Source organism: Plodia interpunctella, chromosome 2 (genome assembly GCF_027563975.2).
Source record: "Plodia interpunctella isolate USDA-ARS_2022_Savannah chromosome 2, ilPloInte3.2, whole genome shotgun sequence".
Classification (NCBI taxonomy): Eukaryota; Metazoa; Arthropoda; class Insecta; order Lepidoptera; family Pyralidae; genus Plodia; species Plodia interpunctella.
The window spans coordinates 10353755-10378907 of NC_071295.1; the positions used below are offsets into that span (position 1 = coordinate 10353755).

General features: G+C 36.1%; 1 protein-coding gene across 2 annotated transcripts in view; it reads left to right on the forward strand.

The window, feature by feature from the left end:
- Sdc (Syndecan) overlaps positions 1-25153 on the forward strand; it is a 217468-nt gene that overhangs the window by 185225 nt on the left and 7090 nt on the right. The window contains exon 2 of one of the 2 annotated variants that reach the window (XM_053763402.1): positions 24756-24900. In XM_053763402.1, the coding sequence (XP_053619377.1) occupies positions 24756-24900 (145 nt within the window). Of the gene's footprint in view, positions 1-24755; positions 25087-25153 lie in introns of both variants that reach the window. The other variant, XM_053763394.1, reaches the window with a different exon arrangement.

Genomic DNA, 25153 nt, shown 5'->3' on the forward strand with positions numbered 1-25153 from the left:
AAATTTCATCAAAATCGGACCAACGGTTCGAAAGTTACATATATACAAAAAAAAAAATTTACCCCAAGTAGATTCTTAGACCTCGCTCGCTTCGCTAGCTCGGTCAGTAGTTTGTAGCTTGTGAGAAATAACTATAAATATTGACGAGAAAAAGTGCCTGTGAAGGTCTAATTTCTGAATAAATGATTTGAATTTGAATTTGAATTTGTCAATTAGAGTATTATTGGCAGGCTAGCCTGGAAAGCTAGGGAAGCAAACAAAAATATTCTTAATTGGCGGAAATATAGACCAATCAGGCGCACGTGCCATCCGCAAGATCCTCGTATATCAGGCGAATGAGCGTGAACAATTAACAGTCTAAATTAATTGCCGGGCGTCAGTGAACATTTTCTACGGTACACAGGTGTGTATCATTTGTTCCAGTAATTACAACGTTGGCTTCATTTATGGTCTTTATCATAGGCTGAAGCGGGCGGTCTCTAAGATGCCTATTTAGAAATTATAACACCTAGACTAGATGCACAGTTTCGAAATACTCCGGCTTCAATGTCTACGTGAAATTGTGAAGTTTTGTTTAAAGATTTATAGGTTTTCTAACAGATATTATATGAAAAATAACGAATAAACCACAAAATTTGGATATACTCGTAAAGTTCGCATCCATGTGTAATATAATAGGTGTACTTATTTAAATAAGTACACCTTACACATTTTATTACCCGTGGATACTAACGCTATACCTAGTGCGTCTAGCTAAAAAATCTCAAGATATTTTTTGTCATTCGCCAAAATATCTTCTTTTATCTTTGTATTTTCTTCAACTTTGGAAACGGGCGTTCTTTCGCTTATTCTCTATCTCTTCTCTTATAAATTGCACCAAAATCTCCCAGCTATCCTAGTAATTTACTTTCTGTCACATAAGTGAAGGTTTACTGCGAATAATCCAACAAATCGCGCCACTTTATTAAATTCCTCAAGCACAATTATTTAAGTAAACACGCGCCTCATTGCTGAATAGCCCAGCTAATGAACGTGGAGCTATATAGATACTTATAAATGTGGAACTTTTCTATGGGAATTATCACATAAAATATTCTTCATTCTTATGTTGTGTGTTACTAAAACTGGTGTCAGATTTCATTCATGTACTAGCTATTGCTCGGCTTCGCCGACGTATTTTTCCCACAGGAACATTTTTGCGAGATGAAAGCCTATCTTTCTCCGTATAACTCATGTGTGAAAAATTTCAAGAACATTAGTTAAGAAGATACCTAAGGCGTGAAGAAGTAACATACAAACTTACTTTCGCATTTATAATATTAGTTGGGATAGTCGGGATTGGGATAGGATATAATGTTTGCCACTACAGCTATTTAGTGCATGTATTCCTTTACCTGAAGCAACTGGATGCCTATGAAAACTACTTGAGTCAGATTAGTTCACAAACTCATGTGACACGAGTCGGATTCGAACCTGGGACGCTTCTATCAAAGGCGGGCGATTTAACAACTACGCCTCCATGGCCATCGCTTCGACTTCATATTTTTTAAATTATGTCTATTCTATTTTTTAAACGGATTAGAAAAATTTTGAGTGAGGTTACCCGTCAACTTTGGCTTTATACCTGCGCTCCGCTGCTGACGTTTAAACAAAATGGCGTATATGCGTTTTTCTGCGCAAGTTAAAGTTAACATCATTAAAGTAGACAGTACGACCCACTATTAGTATGAGAGATAATTTGCTAAATATCATTGTTTTACTTTGGAGAAAAGAACATATTTACCTACTCGACAGTTTTTAAACGGGGAGTTTATAAATGGTATTAATATTGCGCTGCACGTTCTACACGGCTGACCTGTATTCTTGGTAAGTACTAGTTAATTTTTAGCACTTTTAAATATTCCCGCATGCCAGTTCAGTATTTTACGAAGACATGTTTTGGAAATTTAAATCTTTTCAAATCGTTTATTCAGAAATTTGACCTGACGGGCACGTCACGTGAAATTTTATTTTATAAGTATAGCTATATCTACTGGTACGATAAAGGCATTTCGGAACAACTACTGCTAAAAAAATGCCCAAAAAAACTCATTTGAACAGTGTTGTGTTTCTTTAAACGGGAAAATACTTAAACTTTTCTTTGTTTAAAAACTTTTTTTACGTTTCAAGAACCCAATTTCTCGTAAAACGAACCGATGTTCCATTGCATTTTGTTTTTACAGCCCGGATATGGGAATTGGGTAAAGTTCAATTTGAATAATGACATTTTCAAATGGTTCGTTTCGTTTCTGCGTCGAGTCAAAATCGTCTCAAATGTTTTTCAATAGAAGTGTGACATGATTTTAACAAAACATTAGTAAAGCCAACATCAACCATCGTAATCAATACTGTTATTTGATTTGACTTTAGGTGATTAATCCTCGCACACTAGTGCCATCTCACATTTTGTTATTGTCTTTTATATATACGAGGGCTGCTATTTATGTATCCGGAACTGGCCAATAATTCTAGAATATTTAAAAAGTAATTACAACATTTGAAAATAGAACTCTTCGGCTAGAGAATAAATATTTTTCATGTCACTGTCATTTGTTTTTTTCAATTGGCGCCAATTTTGAAAATAGCTTGTCTTCATTGCCATGGATTTAACTCGTGAACATTTTCGCGGGATGATTTATTATGATTTTCGGCGTGGATTAACTCAAAAACAGTGCATCGAACAACTGATTTTAACTTTTGGAGATGAAGCACCATCGAAAACCACTGTGTATTATTGGTTTAAGGAATTTCAACGTGGACGGTCTATGCTCACGGATGAAATTAAGGAGGGTCGTCCTAAATCGGTAGTGGTACAACAAAATATTGATGCTGTGCGACAATTAGTAATGCAAGATCGTCATGTTACATACCGCGAGATAGAGGCGTCTCTGGGCATTAGTATGACGAGTATACACGCGATATTACACGAACATTTAATTGTTAAAAAAATTTGTTCGCGTTGGATTCCGCACAACTTGAGCGTAGATCAAAAACAGGCTCGTGTCGACTGGTGTAAGAAAATGATAAAAAAATACAACCGTGGCACGTCAAAAGCTGTTTATAATATCTACACAGGTGACGAAACCTGGATCTATGCTTATGACCCTGAAACTAAACAGCAGTCAACGGTGTGGGTCTTTCAAGATGAACCGAATCCAACAAAAGTTGTTCGTGCGAGAAGCACTTTAAAGCAAATGGTCGCTTGTTTTTTTGGTATCAACGGACATGTAGCTACAGTGCCACTAGAGAATAGTAGGACGGTTAATTCTGAATGGTACACCACCATTTGTTTGCCAGAAGTCTTTGAAAAAATACGAAAGAACAACCCACAACGCAGAATCATACTTCATCACGACAATGCTAGCTGCCACAAGTCGGCTGAAACAAATAATTTTTTGGAGGGTCAAAAGATTGAATTGACGGGTCATCCGCCGTACAGCCCCGACCTGGCACCCAATGATTTTTATTTATTTCCAAACATTAAAAATAAATTACGTGGTCAACGTTTTTCGAGCCGCGAAGAGGCCGTTGATGCGTTCAAAACACACGTTTTGGACATACCTCAATCAGAATGGAAAAAGTGCTTTGAAAATTGGTTTCATCGTATGCAGAAGTGCATAGATCATCGCGGAGAATACTTCGAGAAACAATAAAACCATATGTAATAATATATGTTTGTTTAATTTTGTTATTCCGGATACATAAATAGCAGCCTATGTATATATATATATTATATTTGGGACAATAAACAATAGTACAATTTAAATTTTAGTCTAACTTACAATTTACGTTTAAAGTATTTTTAATTGTACGCCAAAAAAAAAAAGTTAAAGTATTTTGTTAAAGTATTTTTAATTACACTGTCCCGTGGACAGTATAATTAAAAATACTTTGTATTGTTGAATATCTAAACGAAAATTTAAAAAATATTTTTACAGATTATGCCACACTTCATAAAGTTTTAGTAGAAAGTTTTAAAGTATACACTGTGATCTCGATAGACTAAAAGTAATTTAGTGATCACTGTTTTCGTTTTAGTCAACTACTAGTCATGACTAGCATTAGTCACTTAGTCACAGTTGACTAAATCGAAAAAGGGCGCAGGGAGTAATCGCCTTAATGGCAATTATCCTATACACTTAGATCAGCATCTACGCATCGCTCCAGTATTAAACTGAATAGATTAACTGTAGTAGAAATAAATATCAAATTGACTCGTTTCCGCTTCCGGTATTGTTTACAATCGAATATTCAGGAAGGTCGTGTGTGCAATAAATTTCAGGATACACCGGTGTCAGTAGGTCAACGACTGTTTGCGATGCAGCATGTGACCGTATTCGGAATATTGGTGGAAGGATCTCTCGGTTCATTGGCAAAGGAAAATATGTACTTGCCTGATTTGATATCTCGAGGAAAACAATATTTTTCCTTTTCGATCCAATTTGATCTTGGATTGGTTTTAGATTTTTTCCTTTTTTCGTTTCACTTATAACCTACATAAGTGGATCGAAATATGTAGTTTGTCGTTTCAATTCATCAACTAGTAAAATAATATATTCATTGATATTATCATCAATCAATCAATCAATCACAATAACATAAGCTGCTAGTATCATTTTAGTCCTAATAGACGACAAATCATATTTATAATATTTTATAAAATCCGTGTAGCAGGTTTGGCATAACTAAGTAACAAACATCATCACTTCATCGTATTTATAATTCACTTGATCAACTAGTAAAATAATATAACCTGAAAAACATTTTTTTTAATAGCTTTAGCTAGCAATTTCAATATATTTTAACGTCTTGAAAGTTTGAAAACGCTCCTATCTTGACCCTGGTACTCGTATTGCAGATGGTTTTGGGAAACGGTAATCCCTTACCATGGTGACCCAGTTGCTCGTTTGTCACCCTATTCCATAAAAAACAATCAAATTCTAACTCATTTTATTCCCTTTCTCTCACATATCGACTGTGTTATTGCTAACACTGGTCAGTCAGATATTTTTCAAGTCGCCTAAGTGCATCTGACATGATATCTACCGATATCTAATGGTAAGTAGTCGCATACACAGGACTTGAGATGTTAACTCACCATTTAAACCGACCCAAAATTTAAATTAAACTCATTTAATACTACATTCAAACCGTTAAGACCGGATTACCGGAGGATTCCATTAGTCGCCGAGCATATAGACATCTTGGAGGAAAAAAAATCACCGGGGATTACGCAAATTTCCCTGGTGGTGGGCAGGGAAATAATGGAACAGGGATTAGAGGAACTGTTGCCTGTAGATAAATTACGGTGTTTTTGCTAATGGTCTTCTCCTAAGATGTTTTCTCGAGGTATGAAGCATTGAGCGAGCTAGGATAGATTATGAGATTTGGTACACGAATAGAAAATAACCTGGAATATCACATAAGGTACTTTTTATCCCGAAATTCCCACAGGTGCGAAGCCCCGGAGCGCACCTAGTATAATATAAATATTGAAGTTTGATGAACAATATTATACAATAACATAACCAAAACTAAATGGTAATAAAAATTGCACTTGAAATAAGCAACTATGTCAATAGATTTTCACGTCTAGACGGTTATTAAGCGAACACAAATCTTATTAGAAATAAAATGTTATTGTAATAATTTCTAGAACTCATTAGATTTCCAGACGACCTTATCTAAATACAAATATGAAATACAATTAAATTACTAATTTAATACGAAATTTTTTGAAATAACATGACGACCAACGTCGTGTAGTGGTCACCACGCCCGTCCGTTATCTGTAGGACGTGGGTTCAACTCTCAGCACGGGCGAATGTACCTGTGATGACAAATATTTATCTGCGGTTCAGGGCGTGTTGTGTTGTGCCCGCGTCTGCGTTTGTGTCCATCGGACTCGCGATACGAGCTTAGTGTTTAGTCTAGGCCGTAAGTGTTAAATGGTGATGATGAGTTAATGTTAATTATTTTAACGTCTATCTATATAAAGCTAAAAATATTCACTTACTCATCGCGAAATCTTGAAAACTATTAGGCCATTTAAGAAGTGGCTGTAATATAGATTGTGATTAAGAGACATCCTACTAAAAACGGATTTTTGGAAATTCCACCATCAAGGGGGTGAACGCGGGCGAAGCTGCAGGCTAAACAAAAGCTAATATTTTATAAAATTCGTAAAAAAATATGGATAATATAAGCAAACAAAATCACCTATCATATAACTTGTATCGTAATCGCGGCCTTTTTTATTCTGTTTACACTGAAATGTCTGTAAAAAGTGTTTGTATAACAGAACAACGCCCCGCCATGATATTGTGTTAATTAAGGACGGGACGCCAGTTAAAATTCAATTTCTGACTTTTACCCGACAATAATACCGTAGTCCTATATAGAAGCCTAAGGCTTGATGTCCATAGGGAGCATATTTATTTTAATAAGTACGTGATGAAGTTTATATTTGTAATTTGTTTGGGAAAAAACAGGTTTTCTTGGCGCAAATAACTTCTAACAGTAGATTTCAGATTCAGAATATCAATAAAGAGGTAAGCGTTTGTGAGTTCGTATGTTTGAGGCGGGTAATCTCTGAAACTACCGAACCGATTTAAAAAATTCTTTCACCATCCTAAAGTTACATTATCCAAGATTGCTATAGGCTATATTTTATCTCACAATTCCCACGGGAGCGAAGCCCCGGATAACATTTAGTACTATAATAAAATTGGGACTAAGAAAATTCTGATCAGGGGAGATTTGAGGCAGAAATCGAAATGAAAATATTTAAAGGAACAATTTTTTATCAATAACCAATATAAGGATTGTCTGAAGAAAGCATTGCCTACTAAGTAATCCTACTAATATTAATGTGAAAGTTTGTGAGGATGTATGTGTATGTATGTTTATTATTCTTTCACGCTGTTTAATAAATACACTACATACATACACACTCTATTTATATAATAAAATTTGGTACACGGGTAGATATAACTTGGAATAATTTTCATCCCGAAATTATGGGGATGTTTATAATAAGTTTCGCAACGACCACTAGCTAAATTATATAGCTTTTGATTTCAAATGGAAACATAGATTTGACGATTTCACGAATCAGATAGTTTAACGTTTCACTCGATTTTTCACTTTTCCGGCCTCTCGCCATCGCCTTTATATTTATTATATATAACAATTGAATTAAACAATTCACCACCTGAAATTTTCCGACCGTTGGACAACCTTCGTGAAACTTTCATAATTCGGAGATTTTGTTGAAAGTTGTCGGTGTCACTTTTATCCTGAGTTTGGAAGAGTTTCAAAGGAGCGTGACTCGGCGTCCTAGCTGAGCGACAAATGCGGCAAAGCAGCGCGACGCGAGCCATTGCATCAATATACTTGTGACATGTGTCACTAGTGTTGAGCCCATACTCTCTCATTCACGCAAAGCGTGGCACTCAACGTACAGCATTCCACCGCTCACTTAGGACACTAGCTGAAGGGAGATTTGTGAGTTTACAATATACAGCTGCACTTGGCACCAAGAGAATTAGTAAGATAAACCGTTCTTCCTGAAGCGATTCAAGCCACTAACTTTTGGGCGCACAATACCTAATTCTCAAAATGTTTACTAAACGAAAATAGCTGACTTTGGTTATATCACACTAGCTTTTGCCCGAGGCTTTGCCCGCGTGAACGGTTAGGTACCCTATGTCCTTATCCGTAGTTTTAAACTGCATGTATGCAAATTTTCATGAAGATTGTTTGAGTAGATAAAGCGTGAAGAGGTAACAAACAAACATACTTACACATTTATAATATTAGTTAGGATTTACAGTAAATTTGATTATGGTAATTACTAGTTTTATAGTATAATTTACTTTAATGTAATAACATAGTCATAGTACACCTAATAAGGAACACTTGATATTCATATTTGAAAATCTTAATTATAATTTACTTAATTATAAAACTCAATACAAATATTTATAAACTTAAAAATCTTTGAGTAATACCGATCACATATCAAGTTACCCTGGATTCTAAAGAATCAATTGCCACCTGAAAAGATTGCAATTGTAATTGCAATGAATTTGGGTACGTTGTCGTGCTGTCCACTGTACATTGACATCGAAGCACTGATAGAATTAATTAAACTGCCAAGAAATAGGGGCTTTCAATTAACGATATCTAAATAAAAATCGCGTTCAGAATGACAGGATTCATCTTGTCCTGTCCATTACTAGTCCCCTCTCTTTCCCTCTCGTCTCCTTTCAGCCTACTTCGCCCATGATGGCCTACGGATTATAGTCATTAACTTTAATTTGTAAGGCTGCGGTTACAGTGACAGACTTGAGCGGATTTGACGTAACTGGCCGTTGGGGGCGATTGGTCCAATCGCAGTTGATCCTATTCTCGATTGGTCCAATATAACGTAGGTATTTTCAAGTTTTTCACCACGTAGAAAATAAGACATTTCATAATGTTTTTTAAATTAGTTTATAATTTGTCTTCGTCTCGATTAGTAGAATGACATTACGCGATCGAAGTCGCGCGGGATCAGCTACAATTTTTGTCGTGCAAATCAAAAGGGACCTTATGGCGGCTAGCACTTAGGTCTTTATTGCCGTTGTTCCAATACAAAACAACGGCAATAATGCCGTAAGTATCGGGCGCCGGTCCCTTTTGATTTGGACGACCACAAATTGTACAATATGCGATACAATGTTTCGACTCAAATTTCGGACTAATTGCAAATTGGGCCAATTACAAATTGGACTAATCGCGAACTGGACCAATCACGAATTGGACTAATCGCAAATTCGACCAATGGCGAATCGATTATTTTTTTTTTTTAAGTTTAGGCCAATCACGAATTGGACCAATCGCGCCTAAAGGTAAAACGTAATTCTTCAAGGAATAATTTTGTAAGTGCTACGTATTTTTGATGCTTAAGCTTTTTCGGCAAATATCTTAAAGTTATTGATTTTTTTGTTTTTACTGAAAGTATCTGAAGAATAATAAGCCTTATAAAATATACTTTCTTTCTCGTTTACTCATAGGAAAAACCATAATTAAGTATCGAAATAAACATACATCAATCTTTTTCATTTTACATCTTTTGTACTGGCAAAGATTCAGCTTTGTCGTAAAAAGTAGATTATTTATTTGACACATTTTTTTTTTCAGTATTTCTAAATGACTATTAAAAAAAAATGCGTAAAATCGTGTAGTTAAAAAGTAAAGCATTTTTTCAGAGTCTTAAAAGACTGATAACATTATTCGCCTCAATTGTCTTGCCGCGTTTTCCCTTCCTAATTATTATCAAGTTAATATGCCTCGACCTTTCATTTACCTACCATTGCTTGCCTCGTTAGCCTATTATGATTGAAACATAAATATTCTGTTATTGCTCTTATCTCTAGGGTTGCCACAACTTCCAGTAACCAAAGCGGGACTTGTAATAACAAGGACTGAGTTTTTTCGAGTGAGTTTTATTTTTAAACCCCGACGCAAAAACAGGGATGTTATAAGTTTGACCGCTGTGTCTGTCTGTCTGTGTACAGGTGAACCGATTTGGATGCGGTTTTTTCATTTGATAGCTAAAAATTAGCTGCGGTGGTTCTTAGATATATTTGATCAAAATCTGTTCAGCCGTTCAAAAGTTGTAGCGAAATGAATTTTGCAAGTCGAGGTTTTTTTCATTTGTCTAACAAATAAACTTGTTTCATTCGCGACCCGTGTTTGAATACGGGACAAATGCGGTACACGTCGCAATGTGTGATGAAATGGTGAAATACTTTGCAAGTCCCGTATATACAGGGCTCATGGCAACCCTACTTATCTGCAGCTTTATGAGACCTCGTTTGCAAATAGACCTTTCGCTTGATAATTCGTATAATTCACAACAATTGTTCTCAAAAACGTAATTATATATTGTTACTATACTACATTACTATATTCTTCAGTCATGCAGTATCTCTTGTAAATTAAAACGTTACTCGTATATTTATATATAGTACTAGCAGTGCCCCGGGGCTTCATTTCCGTAGGAATTTCGGGAGGAAAAGTACCTTATGTGCTTTTTCAGACTATAATCTACCCGTGTACAAAATTTCATAACAATCGGTCCAGGAGATTTTGTCTGAAAGAGTAACTAACTATCATACATCCTCACAAACTTTCGCATTTGTAATATTATTACGAATTACTATTACATATTTTGACGAACTCGTTGGCGCAGTGGTAAAGTGCTTGCGTCTGAACCAAGAGGTCCCGGGTTCGATGCCCGGTCGGATCATGATGGAAAATGATCTTTTTCTGATTGGCCTGGGTCTTGGATGTTTATCTATATATGTATTTGTTATAAATCGTTGAGTTAGTATCCCATAACACAAGTCTCGAACTTACTTTGGGGCTAGCTCAATCTGTGTGATTTGTCCTAATTTATTTATTTATTTATATTTCGCTGGCCCTGAGTATCAACTCTTGTTATAAAAATGTTATATATATGCGATATATTTTTATTTCAAAAAACATCAGTCCTAAACTATATTTGATTGGTTAAAATATTGGTTTCTAATAATGATTTTGTATTGTTTCAGGTAATATCACGAGGGTCAAAATATCGGATATCACGAATACAATAAACCGCACATCCAGTTACTTTGCATGTAATGGTATGCCACGGTGAAAGGAGCAAATTTGGAATTATTTTTGCTAGGGTTGGAGTTTGTGAATATTTGGCAAAATGTTCGACCAGAAAATACAATAAATATCCGATTTGTTATACACCTACATACATACATCATTGTAACTAACAATTTACACATCATCATATTCATAAGATAGATAATATCTAATAACATAGAACTTCTATGAAAGAGAGATATATAGAAAGAGGATATGAAACATTTCGCATATGCGGGTCACTGACTGATCCAGGGCTTTCCGCTATTATGTCGAATTCACAATTCCGTTCCGTTCTCGTGTTGGATTAGTAAGATTGTGGCTAAAATTCTAATTGCCAAAGTGGACTTTTCATCTCAATAAGATGAATCTATCGGTGGACGGACCTTAGCTCAATTAACTTAATTAGCTATTTTGTCTTTAATCTCAGGCATTTTAGATACATTTTTGTTTCGGTAATTTTAGCACGAAAGGGCCTTGGCCCATATTCTGTCTTTATCACACAACTTAAGAGCGACAGTAATGGACTACCAGACAAATCTTATCACTACGCGTCATACAAGGGATACAAAAATGTTATATCTATTTACACTCATTTCACCTTTACTAATACCTTTACTTTAATAGAAGTCGTCTGTCTATCTCTTTCTCTTTCGCTCATCTATTAGCGTTTCTTTCTCAGTTGTTAAACATCGGAGTCTAGAATCGTGACACTCTACCGTCGAGCCACCAAGCCCTTCACGCTCCCACCCTTTTTCATAAATTCGCACATTTCATGAAGAAAATACAAAAATATGTAGTGCTTTTCAGAAAACGAAAACGCTTAGTGTCCGTTTCACTATTTCGTAATAAAATATAATAACTGACAGATAAACTAACACCTACATAGATCTGCCTAAATTTGTATCACATTATCTCTGAAATCTGACAGATCTAATAAATCTGCCTGAAGTATCATTATTTTGTCAGTTAGCCCTATCAAACACAATTTTCTATGTTACATATAGGTCAGATACTTTATCAGCAAGCGATAAAACAGGTCCTTATAAGTCTTTATACGAAACTAAGTATACAAACGTCACTACTGATACTTCCAAAAGCGACATAAATACTGTTTCCCAGAAAGTGAATGTAATTACGTACATTTCCTTTGACAAATCGTTGTTGCTATTCTTCAGGATGTCTCACTGACACATAAATAAGAGTTGTTTTGTACGAGGCAGCTGATGGGAAGTTCAAAAGGTCATGTTATTGAAACGTCGGAAAAAACTGTTCTAGGAATTATGTGACTTATTGTGTATGACAAAAAAGAGCAATCCTGTCTCTAATAGAAATGAACGCATATTTTTCTCCGTTTAGTTGTACGAATACAGCTGAATGTAATAAATGTGCGCTACGTTTTGTTGTCAGGTTTTTGCGATTTGCCTAAAGGCATCTTAAATTGATAGCAACCTGGCGACAGTAACCTTACATACTAGGCATTTATAATTATTTTAGTCGATACCCGAAAAAAGTAAATTATTTTATTATAATAATTGAGTCGTGTTATGATATGACATGTAATTATTTATAGGATATAATTCAGTTTGAAATTTGGTTTGCCCCCATGAAGCTTCAGTGCCAATCAACCCTCCTTGGGAATGCTGTTTTTGCCTATATGTAGCAAGGAATATGTATGCAATAAACGCGCGTCATCATAGTTCAGTTCTTGCATGTAATCTACAATTTTTATTCCTTTTACGACTAATCGTTTCGCCACTGTAAATCAAAACTATGAAAAAGGAGCTTGTTTCAAAGTCCCGCTCAGAACAAGAGCGGTTGTATTTTGATTTACGAGTAAAAGATTGCGTCATAAATCATTATGTAGTACCAGGTCCGGATTATTCTTAAGGCAGGGCCCCGCATAGGCTAGGGCCCTGCGCATTTGTTTAAAGTACACTAGCGTTGTCCTCTTCCTCGTGAATAACCAGGGCTTTCATTGGTGAAAACCACATGAAAATTTTATCATCTTTTACGAATTTGTCAAATTCAAATCATTTATTCAAAAATTACACCATCACTGGCACTTTATCACGTCAATTTTTAAACTATATAGTAATTTCTCACAAGCTACAAACTACTGGCATTTCGGAACGACCACTGCTGAGAAGAAATGCCGAAAGAAACTCATTCAAACAATGTTGGTCCTTACCATTATTATTGTTTCTTACATTTTTTTTTCTAATAATATATATGTTATGATTGTCGCTTTTATACAGATACTATGAGCGACCCAGGACTTCACCCCGATGATAATTTAGGAATAAGATGTTAAGATTGAAGATGTTCTATTCTAGGTTATATTCTACTCGTGCCGTGTACCAAATTAGATGGAAATCCGTCCAGAAGATTGTGTAGAGAAGATAGAGAATTTGTGTGATTGAGTAACAAACATCCAAACTTTTCAATGGACTCGTATGTGTGTGTGACGAGATACTTTGTTTTAATATATTTTTTAGAATGTTTATATTTAATCGAATGCTCGAATAGAATCGCTCCCTATCGTGACCCAGTACTCCGGCCCTGTGCCTCCGCCTACAACTGACAGTGGAGGGAGATTGTATGGAAAAAAATTAAAAGGATCACCCCGACAATTATTTACGATGTACCATCAGGCATAATACGCGGTATTAATTAATCCCTTCCGTTTAATTTAGCTTTTCTTATTCTATTTGGTTAGTGCGGGTTGCACCGTCGACTTTGACGTTAATATAACGTGCAGAAAATAGCAAAGTAGACCATTTTGTCAAAACGACAGCGGTGTGCCGGTTAAATTAAATTAAATTTTCAACTGTTATCGAGTTTATGTGGTACCATTTCCAATGTGTTAACGTTTCCATATACAAATAAATTTATATATGAATAATATTTGTATTGGATTCCCTACTTTTTCTATACCTATTTCGATGATTGCTATTTAAATTATTTATTTCAGACAGAGTCCATATGAGTATACCATGTATATGTCTCTCCCTTCTTCGCGTGTTCCGGTTTCATTCGAGGCTGTGATGCCGGGTCAGTGAAAAAAAATAATAAGATTCGACTTTGATTTTACAATCGGTTTTCTTTCATTTTAAATTATAACATTTGCCAATTGACGTCCTTGGAGAAAAGGCTGCGGTGAAGTTTGTTGCGCCGATTCTTCTTCACCTGCGCTTTGGAAGTCGGCACTAGACTTAGTTAAGTAATTTCTTACGTCAATAAGTGATGTCCATCATCCTAAATTGAATATAGAATTTTGAATTTGAATTTGCCATTAAAAGTATTAAAATGAACACAAGAAAGACTCATTATGATAACATCACGTTTTAACCTTCAAATTACCAAACATAAAAAGTTTTAATCAGCCACCCGTTACTATAACTTCTTACTCAAGTTAAATTCCTTGCCGCCTACACAAGTACACGCCAACAATGCAAATGGAATCCGGCGTAACTTTGCGGCCCAAACTCCCGCAATTCGCGAACAAACATCCCAACTACACTTTCACTATCATACTAAATTCGCAACTCCATAAATCTTAACCCTAGCTCTTGGGCCAAATTATGTAGGCAGCAGATGAGGCACTTTAATCCGCGCTTAAAATACGATCAGTCTTTACAGTCTAATTTTATTGTAATTTATTGTTTACTAACATAGCAAGTTAAATTGTTACTAACACTTTTTGGACTGCAAAGTCTGAAATAAAGTTTTATTATTATTAATATGTATCTCCTTTTAAAAATTTACATCACTAAGTCCGGTCCTTTGAGAGGCTTGCGTGGGGATATGGATCCAACACGTAGAGGCCCTTTGGAGAGTTTTGATGTTGTGTAAGTCTCCCGCCAAAACCCGCTCGCGGATATACCAATAAAATGATATGCCCATGAGCAGATCTCGGCGGGAGTGTGAACTGTTGCAGAATAATGGATAGAAGTACTGGTCTATAGAATGAAATTTGGATGGACTGAGAATGGGCTATTGCAAAGAGTTCGGTCACCTGCCATAATCATGATAATGGCAGGTGGTAACTGACTATTCAGTGGCAGGTGGTGACCCGCCGCTCACTGGATGGGCCCCTCAAATCAGTCGTTATTATTATTATTATACATGTTCTCCCATTGACGTCTTACGAGGCGACTAAGGGACACAATCTTGGCAGCTTCTCGTTATTTCAGGTGTTGCTAACACTGGTGTCAGATTTTATTCAAGTCGCCTAAAGGCATCTGACATGACTTTTACGACTACCTACCCGATAGAAAATAATAGCATTTTCAAGAACAGGTTGACGTCAGACAGGCATAAAAAATAAATAAAATGAGTGCGTCATATTTGTTCTTACTATATTTACATCCATTGGCCGTGTATTGCTTTATATTTTTTTATTATCTCACTAGACACTTGGATCTACACCAATACATCACCTCCACTTGGATGTCGTCCAAGAGCTTTTAATATGAGTTTTTAAATATGTGCTGTGTAAAGAAAATGGTTTAATAATTTTTATTTCCAAAAGTTTGTAAGGCGTAGGTGTAATAGAAACCAAGTGAAACAGTAAACCAATCTTTTTTAAACATATTTTGTGTCCCACTGCTGGCCAGCCATTTATTACAGCCACAATCAAAGCGAGGGAAAATAGTATGAGAATTCACTTGTATGGTGTAAATGAACCTTCAGCATTGCCGTAACTAGCGTTTAATGCGCCCGGTGCAAGCTACCTACAAGTCGCTCTTAGAACTTGGTTTCTTGTTGCACTAGTTGGAACCACGGCATATATTAATATAGTTTAAAATGCAGAATTCAATTCCGTACGTTTTTAAAGCAAAACAACATTCATACATTAACAAAAAATAAAAATAAGTGTTTTCTTTTTGTTATATTTATACCTAATCTATCTAGATATGTATTTTTTGTGATTTTGCCCTTGCCATTTCTGCGCGTTCATGCGCCCTGTGCCCGGACAGTGTTGGTACACCCCTATTTACAGCACTGAATCTCAGTTTTAATTTTCTCACTGAACACGGAATAAATTATTTTTCCGGTTGGCGGGTGTCCCTAGAAACTGCTCCACTTTTATCTTTTTGAGGCACTCCTAGTAATTATATTTTTTTGAGGATGAAAAGCGAAATGTCACTAGTTTAGTGCTACCAATTCATCACGGGATTATGGCGGGAATTTATGACTTGTTTAATTTACGGATGAATGATTATTAGCTTTTCAAAATTAATTTCAGCCAGTCTATATTTAGTAACAATTTATGTCAGAGATAAAAGATATTGTTTTTTATTAAGGGAGAAAATACTTTTTATCCCGTAGGCGTACCAGAAAAAAATTGATTCTTTTAATAATTTTCGTTCAACTGTACGATGTGAAATTGTAATAAAAATATGTCCAAAAATCCATCACACTTGTTATGAATAATAACAATAACAATATGTGATGGATTTTTGTCAACTTATAAAGTAGGTTATAGTGTAGGTATGCCTTAAGTTATGCTTATTTTATGCTCTCTCTTTATGACAATTTAAGTGAAATTTAAATAAAAAACGGGTTGCACTTCGAGTCGGCACTCGCCGAGAAGTGAAAACTTGAATATTAACTTTGTGCATACGAATTTTCAATTTGATCACATGTCCTGACGCGAGTTTAACATTTTCCACCCATCACAAAAAGTACACAACTCTGCTAAAGAATTTTTCATGTCAAAATCGCCCCAAACCTTAAATCTATAAGTTCGTCTCCATTGTTATTGTTAGTTGGGTACCATTCGTTTATGACAGTCGCCAAACGCTTGTATTGTTGTCTTCCTGGTACTGTGTCCATAGGCTGCTTGGTAGAATATCACTAGAATAACCTAGGCACACTGCACAGTCACGAAACACAGAGAGCGTTGAAGCATGAAGAGTTTACTGGTGTACGCACTCAAAATGCTTGTTTCGGACGGACAGCCTGCATTCAATGGCTCCATAAAAAAATTCACGAAAATGTCAAGTTATTTTTTTTAACAACGTATCTCATGCAAAATACAGTTTTCTCTTCATAGCATATCTCCCCCCAGTGGCATTGTCGGGTGCTTCATTAATGTGATGTCTGTCTGAAAGACGCCACACTCGTTGACAACTTAATTAAGTAAAAATAAGTACTTACTGATGTATGATGGGTTGTTTCGTGAAATTATTTATATATATAACAGGTTGCCAGCCTCGTCTATGAGAAGAATCTCAAGTTCTTCAAGTTTAACTCGCATGCGGCTTACGTAACTAATCTTATTGGTGAATGTTCTCATAAATTTAAATTCTACCTTTGAAGAAACTATATAAACAAAAATAGGGAGTATTTCAAATTGTATATATATGCAGGTAAATATGGGAATTGTCGAAAATAACCGTGAAGCGGTTCATTTAACAACACCGTTCGTCAGCGACGCATGATATGAGCCTGATTTCACGTGACTTTTGCTTTTTACGGTCACGTATTGCAGGTTTTTTTATTAGTTTTTTTATTGAGATGCCGATTTAAAAATATATCATTATATATCATATTTACTGATGTTAACTTACGATGTCTGGAGGACTTAGAAGAGTGGCACGTTAGATGCTAAACTCAAACTGTATATTCGAACAGTACTTGGGTAATGGCGAATTAGTAGTCTTCACAAAAAACGCCTGTGTCAACTCGCTAAGAAAAAATTACGAAATAAATATGAAAAAATATATAAAGCTTTATTTAGTGATTAATAATTAATTCGTGCTGTAACACAAAAGAGAAATGTAGAAATAGGATATATTTAATACATATAATTTACAAAGACAAAGACAAAGCAAAGATTATTTATTTGCAAAAACATGAGTTTACATTTTTTACAATGTGGTGTTAAAAGAAAAACTTAATCCTACATGTTTCACCGTCCACGGGTATGCAAATTTAAATGGAGAGCATGCTATTATTCCACAAAACAAAATCGAATAAATAAAAGTTACTAATTTAACTAAATTTTTATCTAAATCTACCATTAAAAAATCGTTCAAATTATAATAAAATTTTTCAATCAGCAAGGACTTGAGGTGCTTTTTAAATAAATGTTGTTTAAAAAGTGGCTGACAACTATCAATACTTTGTAAGCCAAACACTACGCGAATACAATGTTTTTGCATTTTGAAGGCTAAATCCTTGTCTGTAGAATTTCCCCAGAAAATTATTCCTTATCTAAGACCTGATTCAACCGTGACTAAACCGTGATATGCAGTAAGAAGGGATTTCGTGTTTAATTCATTTGATAACTTAAATAAAACATACGCGGAACTACATAGTCTTTTGCACATTATATCTATATGATCTTTCCAGTTCAATTTTGAATCTATTATTATCCCCAGAAATTTAGTCGACGCAACTTCATTCAAAATTTGACCTTGATATTCGACTTTAGTTTTCAGTTTTAGTTCAGTTCCAAATTTTGTTTGTACCCATTATACGATTTCTCTTTTCTTTCAGTTATTGATGAAATATTTTTCCACGGTAGTGAGCAAGACGCACTTTTTACATTACCAATTCACTTCATCATCTATTAGATTACTCCAATTTCTCGATACCGATCGGGAATATTAAGTAATACGGTCGTTAGCCGAGAGAGAAATCGAATAAAAGTCCGTATAATTCACTAAAAGCTCGGGCTTTCGACACGGCTTCGCGTCTTGACCTAATTTGGACGGCGGACGCCGGCCGGCTATTTCCCGGGCTATTGGGCCCAAATGCTGTCCCTTACCCCGGGTACGGCCATTAGGCACTCATTCCAATATGCCCTCGGCCAAGATTCTCTCACTTCGAAAGTTTGTTAATACAAGTGGCCCTCGCCACGACTGTCTTGATTTAAAACAAAACTTTTTATGCACCTCATCCAATCCATGCATAAGTATAAATATAAGACCAATGGTCCAATAGTGGGGACGTTTAAATGGCTGATGATGAACTTCTTATTAAAAGAACTAGTTAGACAAAACTTGCTGTCAAAAAAAACCTGCAATAGGCAGCCTGGATATATGTAAATGTGAGAGCGGTCTGGCCGAGCGCAAATTGGAATGGTTATCTAATGGCTAAGCCTTTTACCCTGCGCCGGCTTACGACATCTAATTTCGCTGACAAAAAGGGAATTTTATAGCTCTTCTTAACTCTGCGTCACGACTCAAAAATAATGCAGGAATTAAACGCTCCAGGAAGGGCAACGGCAGTTTGGAGTTCGTCTACTGCTGACCCGGAATAAGTGGTTTTACCTTAACAGTAAAGGGAGAGAGATAGCTGTATTCCTCATAGTCAAGGGTCGTGGTTACTATGTGGATTGAAATACTCAACTACTTTTTAGCAATATTAATGGAGTGGTTTGGCATTAGATAGACATAGGCAATCTCTATTGCAAAAAAAATATCATAAGTAGCATAATCTTTTCAGGTTTCTTCAAATCGAGTTATTTTCAATCTATTAACATCGATTCCCTTTTTATTTTTTGAGCTATCACTAAATACAGATATACATGTCACGATACCAAAGAAAATAGTATTAGCGTGTATGCTTGCAGGTGTATCCCATGGACAATGAAATGGACCTTAGTCGTCTTGCCTCTTGTGTATTACCGTTAATAGAGTAATATAAGTTTTACAACAATACATTTTCTTTTTCTTTTTGCTAATAATAGGAACAAATACAGCTATGCCCGCCCTTGGCAAAAATAAATAAATTCTTCCACAATATGAAAGCGGCTGATCAAAATCGCGATTCCATGATGAACCATAAATAAACATATTTCTGTCTCGCTCACAGGGTATCATGCGCTATCGCGTGTCGTTACTCGGGATAACATAGGGGTGTTTACTACATAACAAGCCTATGAAAACAAAACACCAAAGGAACAGAAATTTATTTTACAAAATAATATAAAAAACGCTTGTTTACTCAACAATATCAGTAAAATGGCCTTTGACTCTTGTTTACTCCACAATTAATGGGTTTAGACTCTTGGTGGAGAAAGATTTTCCCAACGTAAATTTTTACCGCGAAATCACATCATATCACCACAAAGTTAATAACAAATGACACTTTATGATGATTACTCATAAAAGACATAATTTAGCACAAAATATAATCAATAAATAATTCTTTAAAACTTATGAACAATACTAATATTTAAATTCATGAAAAAACCAACTTGAAGATTTTTGCTCTCAAAAATTGTTCATACTTGACTCAAGGTTACTTTTGTGACTTGGTTAACATAATAACAATTTTAGGGGTCAGTAAAAAGGTATCACGGAACACTTTCTCTCGCAACGTTTGGCTGGGCTCATTTGTATAGTGACAGATCATGCTCATCGCCTATAAGAAGCAACTCTCTCTTATCGGAGCGTTATGCAAGTTTCTTCCACGGTCATTGAGCGTTGGAGCCCGGGGTTTATAGCGACAAGATTTACGTTTACAGACTGCATAGAAAACAGCTGACAAATTCTATGTTTTTACGAATGAATGTTGAATGGAAAAATTGGAATTGAGTATGGTGTGTCATATCTATATCTCATTCATTTTGTGCTACTCCCAAGCCCTCAATAACAGTAAATTACAAGGTTCAGTAGCAAACCCCGACTGTTTCAGTAATACTGAACTAATGACTTTAATTTGTTTAACGTTTAGCACTAAGTACAGTCACGCCAAGTTACCCCGAATAAATCTCTATGCGGCGGTAATAACGATTCGCTGTTTGAATTTGGATATTTTTTGTTATTTGGTGTTGACTGTACAGTTTCTAAACTACACATTGAGCTCTCATTTAATTACGTCACATTTCAACTAAAAAATTCTTCTTCTCTGATAAATTCTTTAAATCGCCAATCCAGCAGTACCTACCTATAAGGAGATTCCGTTAGGAACTTCCAAGATATCATAAAGAATTTTTTCACTAAACTTAGTCGTTGCGATAAGGAACTGATAATAAAAAAGCGATAGTTTTCTTATTTATACGCTTTTTCACCGGAACAATTTTTTAGTTTTTTTAATATAAATATATCAAATTTAAATTATTCTTATCCAATGATTTAAAACCCATTTATTTCAAATTAAAATAGTGTATTTATGAGAAGACCTTCTTGTTCAAGGGCGTTGTCGATATCGCTGATACCTGTTAGGATTTCAGGGCACATACAAGGTCTGTTACAGAAAACATCAACAATTAAGTACATCTAATACGCCGAAATTTTTTCGCAACTGAAGGCTTCTAGAAAATTCCATTTGGAGGTGGAGTTCCGGTGTGTGAGCTGCTCGTTAGGGTTAATTGCTTCACGCCAATTAGCCACTTACGTCTTACATGACTCTAAAAACTGTGGGTTCCTTATATATAAAGATGAAGATTATAGGATTTCTTTTTGAAAAATTCTATAAATAAATTGAACCTAATATGTATTAACGATAAAATAAAATGAAAATTTGACAACAAGACGCTGAACGGAACGAGAAAGGACATTTCGAGAAAAGGACATTATGAGAAAAGGCATTTTACGCCATAACGCGTTCCGTTCAGCCGTCTTGGCGCAAAATGTTCTTTTCTCACAATGTCCTTTCTCAGAATGTCCTTTCTCAAAATGTCCTTGTGTATTTTTGATGATAATTTAGATAAGCAACTGATTAAAAACCGTTTTTTTTTATTAAAAGGACATTTCGAGAAAAGGACATTATGAGAAAGGACATTGTAAGAAAAGGACATTTTCCAAGACGACTGAACGGCCCACACAAAGCACTAAACTAGTATCGTGTGTCCGATGGATGCAAACACAAAACCGACCACACTATACCCAGAACCGCAGACTAATGTGAACTGTGATCAGAGTACAATATTTGCGCGCGCTGGGAATCAAACCCAGAGCTTATCTGGAGGTCGCTATCTAGCGACCTATTTAGACATAATTTCATTCCCTAGAAGGAAAAAGTATTTACCATTTCCGATCACAACTTGAAGATTTTTGCTCTCAAAAATTGTTCATACTTGACTCAAGGTTACTTTTGTGACTTGGTTAGCATAATAACAATTTTAGGGGTCAGTAAAAAGGTATCAAGGAACACTTTCTCTTGCAACGTTTGACTGGGCTCATTTGTATAGTGACAGATCATGCTCATCGCCTATGAGAAGCGACTCTCTCTTATCAGCAAGGAGACAAGGGAGAAACTCATCCTAATCTGCCTACTATAAATTAAAATACAATACAATACAAAAATTCTTTATTGCACAAATTAATTACATAGTATACATAAGTACAAAATGTATAATCAGACGTAGCATGACATATACCTAACCTTTTGGGAAATTGTTAGTTAATTTTGTCATAGACCACCACTAACTTCCGATGTAGTAAAAAATCGTGAGTTCATTAGCATGGCTACTGCCACCTGTTGGCGGTATTCATAAAAGTCATGTCAGATGCCTTTAGACTTTAGACCTTTGCAGTCAACTTTATACCAGTGTACCGATTTTCACATCATTATTTCCTTCGCGAGAAGTAGGTTGTGGTCTTAGTGTACTTACACAGCTTCATATTGGATAAGAAAGAAAGTGATACTCATTCTGTCCTGCAACTTCACAAATATCAAGACGTATGATAATGAACAAGGAAAGGCTTAACCAGGTGAGACTTGGTGCCGCCATTATCCCGTTAATATTCCCTTAGCGCCTCGAATTTCCATTAAACTTTGTACAGTCAACGCACCGACCCGACATTCTTTTTAATATCACCGCTATTGCCGCTACATTGAGCTCTAAGTGGCGTAAATTGATGTGAAGTAGAATGTACATTTTAAACAGTTGCTTTTCGCCCACTTGAGAATTCGCATATTAAAAGGTGACGGAGTTTTGTTCCAGATATTTCTTGTGGATTGAGGGGTCCTTAGTGTATTGAAACGGTAGTAGTCCAGTAGTCAAGCTCGCCTGTCAAAGGTCCCAGGTTTGAATCCAACTCGTGCCATAAGAGTTTGTATACCAATCTGACCACCACTTGTTCTAGTGAAGGAATACGCCGTGAGGAAACCTGCACCTGCAAATAAAGAAGGCCATGGCAAACCATTCCATCAAAATTGTCCAGAAAGTCGTGTATGTTTTTAACCACATTTTTATAACTCTTCTATGTCATGGCATCTTTAACGGTCACGAAATTGACATACCCATCTTAAGAAAATAAGGCCTAACCGAGATATGTACTCTATAATATAATACTCTAATGTTACTAAAAACCCAAAATTTATTCAGTAGTAAAAATATAAATAACTCAGTAGCAAAAAAATTAATAAATTTACTACAATCTGGAAGAAAAATCATGCTCATCAATCATAACATTATGTGTTTTATTTTTTTTAATAAATTAACATTTTCCCCTGGTTTTAAATCTAGACGAAAGTGTAAACAAGTAACGTCATCCAGAACATAAACATCCTAATGAAATATCGAAGCTCACCGTAAAATCCGCATTAATACTCTGTATTCCTGTAATAAAAAACACAAAATATTGCCAGAGCAGGCCCAGTGCCGCGGCTTCCGCAGATAATAAATATCAATGCTCATTACGCACCTGCACCCGGTGTATGAGCGAAACGAACGCGCATCGTTCGCGCATCATTATTATATATACTTAGCTATGAGCTTTTATTTAGTTTCACCTGTACCGGTGATTATAATCAAATCTTGCAAGTAAAATCGTTTTCAGTGTCACAATACAAATTTGTTGTTTATATTTGTCATTTGGGGCTTGTCTCAGCTCACAGCAGAGTCCCGAAGTCACTATTACAGCACAAAAAATAGTTTATGGATATGCATAATATCAAAATAGAAATTAGATAAAAGAAATTATTTTCTTTTATATAACTTCTATTTTGATGGGAGGACAGCAACGACTCAAGTGACATCTGTCGAAAACCACCGCAATCGCGAACTCCTGAAACGCGCTCTGCCGCTAAAACAGTGAACATTCCTGCAAAGCCTCTCATCCCGGCATCTGTCGGCAGCACCCGGGAACGCCCCAGCTCGCTCCCGACCCCGCCTCACCGCACCGCGCCCCTCCAAAAGCCTATCGATCCGCCGCGGCTCGCTCCACAACTTAAGCTAACTCACCACATCACTGCCACAGGGCTGCCCAAATCAAAATTATATAAATAATTCAAACGTAATCAGGCCTAATACTACTGAATACTAAGAACACACGTCGGAAAACACGAGGTGAGTGACCTTATAAAACACGTATCCCCCATTCATGGCCTGGCCCATTCATGACCATGGTGACGTGGAAAGGAACGCAATATAGTGATTTATGGTTCTACCCATTTTCCTTTGCAGTGATTTAGACTCTTTTGTTTTGGATACAATAGTTCGTTGTGATTAATACAGCGGTACAAACTAAAAAGCTCCGTAAAGTGTTTTTAGGTGTCGGCATAGAAACAGTAAATAGGTCAAGCTTCTAAATTATGTATACGGAGTCATTCATATCATTTATATAACGAAGTGATTAATCGTTTGATTGTAGGTATTAAACATTTCTTGACAGGTTGGTTAATTGCGTTCGGAAATGAAGGCATAGAACTGTTTAGAATCAAAAGTTTCCAACTAATATTAGGTGTGTATCGTATCAGATTTCGAAACATCTTTCCCATAAAATACTAGGGTTTATTTAGTTAAATGCTATAGTATGCACACAAATTTAGCCGAGTCGACACGTAAAGAAGGAGATGCACTGCTACAGAGATAATGATATATATTTGATCTACATAACCATATTTTATCTATCAGTGTTTGAATACAAATATTTATAAGTACTTGCATAGAGAAAATGCATAATTATATTGGTACAGATCATCATACTACTACTGCTACTCCTTTGGCACATTAACCATCTTGGCTTCTGAAACGAGAAAGCACCATAGTCTCTGGTTTGTCGAGGGAGCAAAACCGAATTCAAACAAATCAGCCTATTCAAATTTATTTTTTAAAATTCCAGGACCCAGCCGCAAGCGCAGTAGCCCCATCAAACCAAGCGCCCCCGGAATATGTTGACGATGATGGATCAGGTCTAGAAGACGAGAGCTCAGGGTCCGGGTGGGGCGCCGGGCCGGGCGTCGACGACGAGGACGGGCGCGGATCAGGTGAAGGGCCTGAAGACGACGAAGACTTCGCCATCACCACACCCAGACCCCTCCTGTCCACGACCAACACTACCCTAATCATCGTCACCGATGACCCCAAATCCATATTCCACTCAAGCTTCGACTTCTACCCAGACGTCATATCGGAGCCGACGTCAGCGGTCCCATATTTCGATGTAGTCATTCGTGAGTAGCTGCTATGGCATGACCTTTTTTTGCGTTTTTAGTCTATAGTTGAGAACACACATTTTAC